The sequence below is a fragment of the Oncorhynchus nerka genome, linkage group LG12, assembly GCF_034236695.1.
Source record: "Oncorhynchus nerka isolate Pitt River linkage group LG12, Oner_Uvic_2.0, whole genome shotgun sequence".
Classification (NCBI taxonomy): Eukaryota; Metazoa; Chordata; class Actinopteri; order Salmoniformes; family Salmonidae; genus Oncorhynchus; species Oncorhynchus nerka.
In genome coordinates, this window is record NC_088407.1 from 5,881,959 (window position 1) to 5,896,398 (window position 14,440).

At 44.5% G+C, this 14,440-nt stretch overlaps 1 protein-coding gene across 1 annotated transcript in view; it reads left to right on the forward strand.

The window, feature by feature from the left end:
- The first annotated feature begins 876 nt into the window (after positions 1 to 876).
- The window catches only part of rnf150b (ring finger protein 150b), a 43,930-nt gene continuing 30,366 nt past the window's right edge, over positions 877 to 14,440 (forward strand). Inside the window, 2 exon segments of the mRNA XM_065025181.1 lie at positions 877 to 1,677; positions 12,170 to 12,420. Of these exon segments, the coding sequence (XP_064881253.1) occupies positions 1,230 to 1,677; positions 12,170 to 12,420 (699 nt within the window). The 5' untranslated portion in view covers positions 877 to 1,229.

A 14,440-nucleotide genomic window follows, 5' to 3' on the forward strand; every position in this document is an offset into this window, starting at 1 on the left:
GGATCAATACCCTCCCTATCTTTCTGTAGTCTCTCCAATATTTCCAGATCCTCTACTGGAAGTGGGAGGAGCCATGGTGGATTTACAGGAACAGCTACCATTGGACTAAACCCTCTTCCATACAGTCCCATCTCCTTGGTTTTCCCCACCCACCCAAAAGCTGGTGTTCTGTCATCCCTCAATGTTCCCAGCATGCCTCTAAAATCCCTTTTCGCAAGGATGAGATAACCCCATGTCCCTGTAGGTCGACCCAATGAATTCATTGCCAGCTGCTTTCTCCAATGGCATTTCCCTCCATCTCCACCTGTAGTGCAGCCACTGGGGAGGTCCCGAAACGCCCCTCTACATAGTCTGAGTCCCACAGACATGTTGGTTCAAAGGCAGCACTGAAAAAGGCCATGGCTCGTGATTGGAGGATTCATCGCGGTGTGTAATGCGGTGTAGCCTAGTTTGTTTTACATCATCCCAGTAGGGCAAAAGGCTCAGGGCTGATACAAAAATCATTCCCAGCATGCCTGTAAAAACCCAGAAAGCCCGGGTCTAGTGACGTCAATGGCACTATAAATGTCATTATTTGTTTTTGAGGACGGGGACTGTTTTTACTGTAACACAATGTACAGATCATTTTATATTATATTATTATTATATTATACAACAAACAAAAAATAAAACGTTGACCATTTAGGTTTAAAATAAATGTACAAAATTACATCTTAGCAAATACTTTAAATTATTCTTTGTATGATAACTAGTACAAAATATATCGATAATTGTGCACATTTTTCATAATTTTCGCCCTAATTATTCATTTACGAAGTATACAGGAAGGGACTTTTATTCTGAAAGTTGATAAAAGGGAGAAACACTTCGTGGACCCATTAACGTTTATAACCAAACTAACTTTATAATGTCTTTGCAGTCCACATGGTCGCTGGTTACCGTTTCCTCGCGGTTGCCGGAAACAACCTTTTGTTGATTTGAGGTTTTGAAAAAGGAAGTGTGTGTTTTTTTGCCCTTCGGCTTTCTGCAACCCTACATTAAGTAGCTAGTAGAGGAGGAGGTGTGTTTACACACACATACACACACACAGAGAGAGAGAGAGAGACCGGGGGTGGATGGAAAACAACCCGTTCGTTATGGCGTAACTAACTAACTAACTAACAGTATCTAGTTGTAGGTGTGGACGGTACTGCAGACAGAGTTCATAATACACCCAGATAGTTCTGATCATGTCGTTGATGCAGGCCTGCCGCAGTTTAGCCCTATCTACATGGCTCCTGACGTTTTGTTTCGTTCATCTCCTCTGTTTGGACTTTACCGTCGCCGAGAGAGAGGAGTGGTACACCGCTTTCGTTAATATCACCTACATAGACCCGGTCACCTCTGAAGTCCGGACCGAGAAAGCAGAATACGGTCGATACGGGGAACACTCGCTTAAACGCGACGCAAAAGGAGTCGTGGTACTTCCTTCTCTCTCTCAGGATAGACAAGCCTGTGATCCCGGTACCCGGTTCTCTGTTCCGGTCCAAGGCAGTGCGTGGATAGCCCTGATTGCCAGGGGAAACTGCACATTTAAAGATAAGATAAGACACGCAGCGAGCCAAAACGCCTCGGCCATCGTTATATTCAACGTTGGATCCAGCAACTCCAATGATACAATCACCATGCCACATTCAGGTATGGACTAGCAGGCCAGATCGTCATATGATGTATCGGGTCACACAGGGTGGGGAGTTGTTATGCATAGATGACCTGTTTACTGCGATCGTCCAGGGCGTAGGTGTTATGTCTATCTTGTAAGTCTTGTGTGTATGTAGCTATGTATAATTATGAATAGGGGGAATAGGGGATAGAGACCCCACCATGCAGTCGGTATAGTATAGGGTTTAGAGAGACCCCACCATGCAGTGGGTATAGTATAGGGGATAGAGACCCCACCATGCAGTGGGTATAGTATAGTATAGGGGATAGAGACCCCACCATGCAGTGGGTATAGTATAGGGTTTAGAGAGACCCCACCATGCAGTGGGTATAGTATAGTATAGGGGATAGAGACCCCACCATGCAGTGGGTATAGTATAGGGGGTAGAGAGACCCCACCATGCAGTGGGTATAGTATAGGGGGTAGAGAGACCCCACCATGCAGTGGGTATAGTATAGTATAGGGGATAGAGACCCCACCATGCAGTGGGTATAGTATAGGGGATAGAGACCCCACCATGCAGTGGGTATAGTATAGGGGGTAGAGACCCCACCATGCAGTGGGTATAGTATAGGGGGTAGAGACCCCACCATGCAGTGGGTATAGTATAGGGTTTAGAGACCCCACCATGCAGTGGGTATAGTATAGGGTTTAGAGACCCCACCATGCAGTGGGTATAGTATAGGGGGTAGAGACCCCACCATGCAGTGGGTATAGTATAGGGTTTAGAGAGACCCCACCATGCAGTGGGTATAGTATAGGGGGTAGAGACCCCACCATGCAGTGGGTATAGTATAGGGGATAGAGACCCCACCATGCAGTGGGTATAGTATAGGGGGTAGAGACTCCACCATGCAGTGGGTATAGTATAGGGTTTAGAGACCCCACCATGCAGTGGGTATAGTATAGGGGATAGAGACCCCACCATGCAGTGGGTATAGTATAGGGGGTAGAGACCCCACCATGCAGTGGGTATAGTATAGGGGATAGAGACCCCACCATGCAGTGGGTATAGTATAGGGGATAGAGACCCCACCATGCAGTGGGTATAGTATAGGGGGTAGAGACCCCACCATGCAGTGGGTATAGTATAGGGGATAGAGACCCCACCATGCAGTGGGTATAGTATAGGGGATAGAGACCCCACCATGCAGTGGGTATAGTATAGGGGGTAGAGACCCCGCCATGCAGTGGGTATAGTATAGGGTTTAGAGACCCCACCATGCAGTGGGTATAGTATAGGGGGTAGAGACCCCACCATGCAGTGGGTATAGTATAGGGGGTAGAGACCCCACCATGCAGTGGGTATAGTATAGGGTTTAGAGACCCCACCATGCAGTGTGTATAGTATAGTATAGGGGGTAGAGACCCCACCATGCAGTGGGTATAGTATAGGGGGTAGAGACCCCACCATGCAGTGGGTATAGTATAGGGTTTAGAGACCCCACCATGCAGTGTGTATAGTATAGGGGGTAGAGACCCCACCATGCAGTGGGTATAGTATAGGGGGTAGAGACTCCACCATGCAGTGGGTATAGTATAGGGTTTAGAGACCCCACCATGCAGTGGGTATAGTATAGGGGATAGAGACCCCACCATGCAGTGGGTATAGTATAGGGGGTAGAGACCCCACCATGCAGTGGGTATAGTATAGGGGATAGAGACCCCACCATGCAGTGGGTATAGTATAGGGGATAGAGACCCCACCATGCAGTGGGTATAGTATAGGGGGTAGAGACCCCACCATGCAGTGGGTATAGTATAGGGGATAGAGACCCCACCATGCAGTGGGTATAGTATAGGGGATAGAGACCCCACCATGCAGTGGGTATAGTATAGGGGGTAGAGACCCCGCCATGCAGTGGGTATAGTATAGGGTTTAGAGACCCCACCATGCAGTGGGTATAGTATAGGGGGTAGAGACCCCACCATGCAGTGGGTATAGTATAGGGGGTAGAGACCCCACCATGCAGTGGGTATAGTATAGGGTTTAGAGACCCCACCATGCAGTGTGTATAGTATAGTATAGGGGGTAGAGACCCCACCATGCAGTGGGTATAGTATAGGGGGTAGAGACCCCACCATGCAGTGGGTATAGTATAGGGTTTAGAGACCCCACCATGCAGTGGGTATAGTATAGGGTTTAGAGACCCCACCATGCAGTGTGTATAGTATAGTATAGGAGGTAGAGACCCCACCATGCAGTGTGTATAGTATAGTATAGGGGGTAGAGACCCCACCATGCAGTGGGTATAGTATAGGGGGTAGAGACCCCACCATGCAGTGGGTATAGTATAGGGTTTAGAGACCCCACCATGCAGTGGGTATAGTATAGGGTTTAGAGACCCCACCATGCAGTGGGTATAGTATAGGGTTTAGAGAGACCCCACCATGCAGTGGGTATAGTATAGGGGATAGAGACCCCACCATGCAGTGGGTATAGTATAGGGGATAGAGACCCCACCATGCAGTCGGTATAGTATAGGGGTTAGAGAGACCCCACCATGCAGTGGGTATAGTATAGGGGATAGAGACCCCACCATGCAGTCGGTATAGTATAGGGGGTAGAGACCCCACCATGCAGTGGGTATAGTATAGGGGGTAGAGACTCCACCATGCAGTGGGTATAGTATAGGGGGTAGAGACTCCACCATGCAGTGGGTATAGTATAGGGTTTAGAGACCCCACCATGCAGTGGGTATAGTATAGGGGGTAGAGACCCCACCATGCAGTCGGTATAGTATAGGGGGTAGAGACCCCACCATGCAGTGGGTATAGTATAGGGGGTAGAGACTCCACCATGCAGTGGGTATAGTATAGGGGGTAGAGACCCCACCATGCAGTCGGTATAGTATAGGGGGTAGAGACTCCACCATGCAGTGGGTATAGTATAGGGTTTAGAGACCCCACCATGCATTGGGTATAGTATAGGGGGTAGAGACCCCACCATGCAGTGGGTATAGTATAGGGGGTAGAGACTCCACCATGCAGTGGGTATAGTATAGGGGATAGAGACCCCACCATGCAGTGGGTATAGTATAGGATTTAGAGAGACCCCACCATGCAGTGGGTATAGAGTACAGGCTTAACTGAACGATAGCAGACTAATTAAAATATGGACGTTTATGGAATTGTTTTGGGGGTCGGGTTTCGTCTCCGAGGAATGCTCCTCAGAGCCAGATGTTGATGACAGGTTGCCCTATGCTGGGCAGCTGGCCTCGGAACCACCCCCCCGGCTGGGAGAACGGGGTTGCCATGACGGCCTTTCAGGTTATCATGCTGGTGGTGGGAAGGTGAAAGTTCAGTGGAAGACTGTTGCAGCAAAACATAAAGTGACAGACAAAGGATGAGTAAATACTCCCCTAGATGTATTCCCATTGGTTGACAGAAAGGGGAGTGGTTATTGCCTAATTGAGCCCCCAGGTTAATCGGCGAGTGTTCTGGAATGTTCTTATTGTGCCGTGCTCATAGGCTGAAGTTAATTGGTGAATGGCATTCTGCATGTTTGCTAATGGTAAAGAGGAGGAGAGACTGGATGCTAATCCTGCTGAGGTGAAATTCTAACCTTTATCCTATAAATACCAGCTATGCTGATGAGGTAACATTCTAACCTCTATGCTGATGAGGTAACATTCTAACCTCTATGCTGATGAGGTAACATTCTAACCTCTATGCTGATGAGGTAACATTCTAACCTCTACCCTATAAATACCAGCTATGCTGTTGAGGTAACATTCTAACCTCTATGCTGATGAGGTAACATTCTAACCTCTACCCTATAAATACCAGCTATGCTGTTGAGGTAACATTCTAACCTCTATGCTGTTGAGGTAACATTCTAACCTCTACCCTATAAATACCAGCTATGCTGTTGAGGTAACATTCTAACCTCTATGCTGATGAGGTAACATTCTAACCTCTATGCTGATGAGGTAACATTCTAACCTCTACCCTATAAATACCAGCTATGCTGATGAGGTAACATTCTAACCTCAACCCTATAAATACCAGCTCTGCTGATGAGGTAACATTCTAACCTCTATGCTGATGAGGTAACATTCTACCCTATAAATACCAGCTATGCTGATGAGGTAACATTCTAACCTCTACCCTATAAATACCAGCTATGCTGATGAGGTAACATTCTAACCGCTACCCTATAAATACCAGCTATGCTGATGAGGTAACATTCTAACCGCTACCCTATAAATACCAGCTATGCTGATGAGGTAACATTCTAACCGCTACCCTATAAATACCAGCTCTGCTGATGAGGTAACATTCTAACCTCTATGCTGATGAGGTAACATTCTAACCTCTATGCTGATGAGGTAACATTCTAACCTCTACCCTATAAATACCAGCTATGCTGATGAGGTAACATTCTAACCTCTACCCTATAAATACCAGCTATGCTGATGAGGTAACATTCTAACCTCTGCTGATGAGGTAACATTCTAACCTCTATGCTGATGAGGTAACATTCTAACCTCTACCCTATAAATACCAGCTATGCTGATGAGGTAACATTCTAACCTTTACCCTATAAATACCAGCTATGCTGATGAGGTAACATTCTAACCTCTACCCTATAAATACCAGCTATGCTGATGAGGTAACATTCTAACCTCTATGTTGATGAGGTAACATTCTAACCTCTATGCTGATGAGGTAACATTCTAACCTCTACCCTATAAATACCAGCTATGCTGATGAGGTAACATTCTAACCGCTACCCTATAAATACCAGCTATGCTGATGAGGTAACATTCTAACCTCTATGCTGATGAGGTAACATTCTAACCTCTACCCTATAAATACCAGCTATGCTGATGAGGTAACATTCTAACCTCTATGCTGATGAGGTAACATTCTAACCTCTACCCTATAAATACCAGCTATGCTGATGAGGTAACATTCTAACCTCTATGCTGATGAGGTAACATTCTAACCTCTAGGCTGATGAGGTAACATTCTGCCCTCTACCCTATAAATACCAGCTATGCTGATGAGGTAACATTCTAACCTCTACCCTATAAATACCAGCTATGCTGATGAGGTAACATTCTAACCTCTTTGCTGATGAGGTAACATTCTAACCTCTACCCTATAAATACCAGCTATGCTGTTGAGGTAACATTCTAACCTCTATGCTGATGCGGTAACATTCTAACCTCTATGCTGCAGTGGAACATTCTAACGTCTTTGCTGCTGAGGTAACATTCTAACCTCTTTGCTGATGAGGTAACATTCTAACCTCTTTGCTGATGAGGTAACATTCTAACCTCTTTGCTGATGAGGTAACATTCTAACCTCTTTGCTGATGAGGTAACATTCTAACCTATACTGATGAGGCAACATTCTAACCGCTACCCTATAAATACCAGCTATGCTGATGAGGTAACATTCTAACCTCTGCTGATGAGGTAACATTCTAACCTGTACCCTATAAATACCAGCTATGCTGATGAGGTAACATTCTAACCTCTACCCTATAAATACCAGCTATGCTGATGAGGTAACATTCTAACCTCTACCCTATAAATACCAGCTATGCTGATGAGGTAACATTCTAACCTTTACCCTATAAATACCAGCTATGCTGCTGAGGTAACATTCTAACCTCTACCCTATAAATACCAGCTATGCTGATGAGGTAACATTCTAACCATCTTTGCTGTTGAGGTAACATTCTAACCTCTATGCTGCTGAGGTAACATTCTAACCTCTACCCTATAAATACCAGCGATGCTGATGAGGTAACATTCTAACCTCTATGCTGATGAGATAACATTCTAACCTCTATGCTGATGAGGTAACATTCTAACCTCTACCCTATAAATACCAGCTATGCTGTTGAGGTAACATTCTAACCTCTACCCTATAAATACCAGCTATGCTGATGAGGTAACATTCTAACCTCAACCCTATAAATACCAGCTCTGCTGATGAGGTAACATTCTAACCTCTATGCTGATGAGGTAACATTCTACCCTCTACCCTATAAATACCAGCTATGCTGATGAGGTAACATTCTAACCTCTACCCTATAAATACCAGCTATGCTGATGAGGTAACATTCTAACCTCAACCCTATAAATACCAGCTCTGCTGATGAGGTAACATTCTAACCTCTATGCTGATGAGGTAACATTCTACCATCTACCCTATAAATACCAGCTATGCTGATGAGGTAACATTCTAACCTCTACCCTATAAATACCAGCTATGCTGATGAGGTAACATTCTAACCGCTACCCTATAAATACCAGCTATGCTGATGAGGTAACATTCTAACCGCTACCCTATAAATACCAGCTATGCTGATGAGGTAACATTCTAACCTCTACCCTATAAATACCAGCTATGCTGATGAGGTAACATTCTAACCTCTACCCTATAAATACCAGCTATGCTGATGAGGTAACATTCTAACCTCTTTGCTGATGAGGTAACATTCTAACCTCTACCCTATAAATACCAGCTATGCTGTTGAGGTAACATTCTAACCTCTACCCTATAAATACCAGCTATGCTGTTGAGGTAACATTCTAACCTCTATGCTGATGAGGTAACATTCTAACCTCTATGCTGTTGAGGTAACATTCTAACCTCTATGCTGTTGAGGTAACATTCTAACCTCTATGCTGTTGAGGTAACATTCTAACCTCTATGCTGATGAGGTAACATTCTAACCTCTATGCTGATGAGGTAACATTCTAACCTCTATGCTGATGAGGTAACATTCTAACCTGTACCCTATAAATACCAGCTATGCTGATGAGATAACATTCTAACCTCTACCCTATAAATACCAGCTATGCTGATGAGGTAACATTCTAACCTCTACCCTATAAATACCAGCTATGCTGATGAGGTAACATTCTAACCTCAACCCTATAAATACCAGCTCTGCTGATGAGGTAACATTCTAACCTCTATGCTGATGAGGTAACATTCTAACCTCTACCCTATAAATACCAGCTATGCTGATGAGGTAACATTCTAACCTCTACCCTATAAATACCAGCTATGCTGATGAGGTAACATTCTAACCATCTTTGCTGTTGAGGTAACATTCTAACCTCTATGCTGCTGAGGTAACATTCTAACCTCTATGCTGCTGAGGTAACATTTTAACCTCTACCCTATAAATACCAGCTATGCTGATGAGGTAACATTCTAACCTCTATGCTGATGAGGTAACATTCTAACCTCTATGCTGATGAGGTAACATTCTAACCTCTATGCTGATGAGGTAACATTCTAACCTCTATGCTGATGAGGTAACATTCTAACCTCTATGCTGCTGAGGTAACATTCTAACCTCTATGCTGCTGAGGTAACATTCTAACCTCTATGCTGCTGAGGTAACATTCTAACCTCTATGCTGCTGAGGTAACATTCTAACCTCTATGCTGCTGAGGTAACATTCTAACCTCTATGCTGATGAGGTAACATTCTAACCTCTATGCTGATGAGGTAACATTCTAACCTCTACCCTATAAATACCAGCTATGCTGATGAGGTAACATTCTAACCTCTACCCTATAAATACCAGCTATGCTGATGAGGTAACATTCTAACCTCTATGCTGATGATGCAACATTCTAACCTCTGCTGATGAGGCAACATTCTAACCTCTACCCTACACACAAAAATATATATATAAACAAAACATGTAAAGTGTTGGTCCCATGTTTAATGAGCTGACATGAAAGCTTACAGAAATGTTCCATACTCAGAAAAAGCTTATTTCTCCCAAATGTTGTGCACAAATTTGTTAACATCCCCGTTAGTGATTATTTCTCCTTTGTCAAGATAATCCATCCACCTGAGAGGTGTGGCATATCAATAATCTGATTAATCAGCATGATCATTACACAGGTGCACCTTGTGCTGGAGACAATAAATGACAACTAAAATGTACAGATGTCTCAAGTTTTGAGGGAGCGTGCATTTGGCATGCTGACTGCAGGAATGTCCACCAGAGCTGTTGCCAGAGATGGTATAGAAGTTAGCATTACCTTAAGTCGTTTTTAGAGAATTTGGCAGTACGTCCAACCGGTCTCAACCGTGGACCACGTGTAACCACGACAACCCAGGACCTCCGCCATCTGGCTTCTTCGCCTGTGGGATCATCTGAGACCAGCCACCCGGACAGCTGATGAAACTGAGGAGTATTTATTTAGGACAGCTGATGGAACTGAGGAGTATTTATTTAGGACAGCTGATGGAACTGGGGAGTATTTATTTAGGACAGCTGATGGAACTGAGGAGTATTTATTTAGGACAGCTGATGGAACTGGGGAGTATTTATTTAGGACAGCTGATGGAACTGGGGAGTATTTATTTAGGACAGCTGATGGAACTGAGGAGTATTTATTTAGGACAGCTGATGGAACTGAGGAGTATTTATTTAGGACAGCTGATGCAACTGAGGAGTATTTATTTAGGACAGCTGATGGAACTGAGGAGTATTTATTTAGGACAGCTGATGAAACTGAGGAGAATTTATTTAGGACAGCTGATGGAACTGAGGAGTATTTATTTAGGACAGCTGATGGAACTGAGGAGTATTTATTTAGGACAGCTGATGGAACTGAGGAGTATTTATTTAGGACAGCTGATGAAACTGAGGAGTATTTATTTAGGACAGCTGATGGAACTGGGGAGTATTTATTTAGGACAGCTGATGGAACTGGGGAGTATTTATTTAGGACAGCTGATGGAACTGAGGAGTATTTATTTAGGACAGCTGATGGTACTGAGGAGTATTTATTTAGGACAGCTGATGGAACTGGGGAGTATTTATTTAGGACAGCTGATGGAACTGGGTTTGCTCGTCGTCCTCACCTGGGTCTTGACCTGACTGCAGTTCGGCGTCGTAACCGACTTCAGTGGGCAAATGCTCACCTTCGATGGCCTCTGGACTCGCTGGAGAAGTGTGCTCTTCACGGATTAATCCTGGTTTCAACTGTACCGGTCAGACAGCGTGTGTGGTGTGGTGTGGGCGAGCGGTTTGCTGATGTCAACGTAGCGGTGGGGTTATGGTATGGACAGGCATAAACTACAGTCAACAAACCCAATTGCATTTTATCGATGGCAATTTGAATGCACAAAAATACAGTGATCCTGAGGCCCATTTTAAAAAATATATTTTTTTTAATATCTGTGACCAACGAATTCATATCTGTATGTCCAGACATGTGAAATCCAGAGATTATGACCCAATGATTTTATTTTAAATTGACTGATTTTCCTTAAATGAACTCAGAAAAATCTTTGAAAATTGTTGTGTTTTTTTTGTTGTTCAGTTTGATCAGGCCACTATCAGTTGATCAAACCGGAGAAACTAGATGGCTGTCGTTTATGTAAATAAGGAGGACGTGATGGGAGAGAAAGAGCCGTGCAAACTACAGTATTCCCTCTGTGAGGAGACAATGAATGAAATTTGAGTCAGGAGAACTGAAATGTAATACTACAGTTGATTGAACTCTTAATAGACGGAGCCTCAAAACACATTAAGAACACCATCTTAATATTGATTGGCCCAGCCAGAGCCCGGACTTGAGCCCTGATCGAACATGTCTGGAGAGACCTGGAAATCGTTGTGCAGCGACGCTCCCCATCCAACCTGACAGAGCTTGAGAGGATCTGCAGAGAAGAATGGGAGAAACTCCCCAAATACAGGTGTGCCAAGCTTGTAGCTTCATACCCAAGAAGACTCGAGGATATAATCGCTGCCAAAGGTGCTTCAACAAAGTTCTGAGTAAAGGGTCTGAATACTTGTGTAAATGTGATATTTCCATAATTTTTTAATGAATTTGCAAAAACTTCTTAACCTGTTTTTGCTTTGTCCTTTATTATGGTGTATTGTGTAGATTGATGAGTAAAACAATTATGATTTAATACATTTTAGAATAAGGCTGTAACGTAGCAAAATGTGGGAAAGGTAGAGGGGTCTGAATACTTTCAGAATGCACTGTACAGTGCATGTCCATCTCTCTCTCTCTCTCTCTCTCTCTCTCTCTCTCTCTCTCTCTCTCTCTCTCTCTCTCTCTCTCTCTCTCTCTCTCTCTCTCTCTCTCTCTCTCTCTCTCTCTCTCTCTCTCTCTCTCTCTCTCTCTCTCTCTCTCTCTCTCTCTCACACACACACACACGGACCTAACATGCGGCAGGAAAACAATCCCCGCACCATTACACCTCCTCCACCAGCCTGTACCGTTGATTGGTATCAAGGGACTTAACGTGTACCTGGTGTTTATGTTAGGATGGAACACTCAGGAGTTCTGTTTACAGTCCCAGTGTTCTTAGAATCTATGTGGAGGTTCTAAATTCTGCCACAGGAGACAAGTCCGGTCCCAGGCAGCAACAAGGCTTCTTCTGCTGAGCAGTGAAGGCACACACACACACACTGTTTTATTTGTATTCCTGTCCTAAACTCTCCCCTCCCTCCCTTCTCAGGTATGGGTGACGTGGTTGCCATCATGATCCCCGAGCCTAAAGGTCGTGAGGTCGCTGCTCTGCTGGAGCGGAACGTCACGGTAACCATGCACATCACTATAGGAACGCGTAACCTCCAGAAGTACGTGAGCAGGACGTCGGTGGTGTTCGTCTCCATCTCCTTCATCATCCTGATGATCATCTCTCTGGCCTGGCTCGTCTTCTACTATATACAGAGGTTCAGATACGCCAACGCACGAGACCGCTACCAGGTACACACAGGGCTGGCACAATGACCCTAGATCCAACCAGGTACACACAGGGCTGGCACAATGACCCTAGAGACCGCTACCAGGTACACACAGGGCTGGCACAATGACCCTAGAGACCGCTACCAGGTACACACAGGGCTGGCACAATGACCCTAGAGACCGCTACCAGGTACACACAGGGCTGGCACAATGACCCTAGAGACCGCTACCAGGTACACACATGGCTGGCACAATGACCCTAGAGACCGCTACCAGGTACACACAGGGCTGGCACAATGACCCTGGAGACCGCTACCAGGTACACACAGGGCTGGCACAATGACCCTAGAGACCGCTACCAGGTACACACAGGGCTGGCACAATGACCCTAGAGACCGCTACCAGGTAGACACAGGGCTGGCACAATGACCCTAGAGACCGCTACCAGGTACACACAGGGCTGGCACAATGTCCCTAGAGACCGCTACCAGGTACACACAGGGCTGGCACAATGACCCTAGATCACAATGACCCTAGAGACCGCTACCAGGTACTGGCACCAGGTACACACAGGGCTGGCACAATGACCCTAGAGACCGCTACCAGGTACACACAGGGCTGGCACAATGACCCTAGAGACCGCTACCAGGTACACACAGGGCTGGCACAATGACCCTAGATCCAACCAGGTACACAGAGGGCTGGCACAATGACCCTAGATCCAACCAGGTACACACAGGGCTGGCACAATGACCCTAGATCCAACCAGGTACACACAGGGCTGGCACAATGACCCTAGATCCAACCAGGTACACACAGGGCTGGCACAATGACCCTAGAGACCGCTACCAGGTACACACAGGGCTGGCCCAATGACCCTAGAGACCGCTACCAGGTACACACAGGGACTTGGTTTGTTCTTGAAGAAACAAGCAAGGTGTTGAGGCCGAGGCAACTTCAATACACGGGCTTGGAACCTCTAACCCTGGTAAATAGAATGAATAGAACCTCTAACCCAGGTAAATAGAATGAATAGAACCTCTAACCCAGGTAAATAGAATGAATAGAACCTCTAACCCTGGTAAATAGAATGAATAGAACATCTAATCCTGGTAAATAGAATGAATAGAACCTCTAACCCTGGTAATATGACTGGTAAATAGAATGAATAAAACCTCTAACCCTGGTAAATAGAATGAATAGAACCTCTAACCCTGGTAAATAGAATGAATAGAACATCTAACCCTGGTAAATAGAATGAATAGAACCTCTAACCCTGATAAATAGAATGAATAGAACCTCTAACCCTGGTAAATAGAATGAATAGAACCTCTAACCCTGGTAAATAGAATGAATAGAACCTCTAACCCTGGTAAATAGAATGAATAGAACCTCTAACCCTGGTAAATAGAATGAATAGAACCTCTAACCCTGGTAAATAGAATGAATAGAACCTCTAACCCTGGTAAATAGAATGAATAGAACCTCTAACCCTGGTAAATAGAATGAATAGAACCTGTAACCCTGGTAATATGACTGGTAAATAGAATGAATAGAACCTCTAACCCTGGTAATATGACTGGTAAATAGAATGAATATAACCTCTAACCCTGGTAAATAGAATGAATAGAACCTGTAACCCTGGTAATATGACTGGTAAATAGAATGAATAGAACCTGTAACCCTGGTAATATGACTGGTAAATAGAATGAATAGAACCTCTAACCCTGGTAATATGACTGGTAAATAGAATGAATAGAACCTCTAACCCTGGTAATATGACTGGTAAATAGAATGAATAGAACCTCTAACCCTGGTAAATAGAATGAATAGAACCTCTAACCCTGGTAATATGACTGGTAAATAGAATGAATAGAACCTGTAACCCTGGTAATATGACTGGTAAATAGAATGAATAGAACCTCTAACCCTGGTAAATAGAATGAATAGTACCTGTAACCCTGGTACATAGAATGAATAGAACCTGTAGCCCTGGTAATATGACTGGTAAATAGAATGAATAGAACCTCTAACCCTGGTA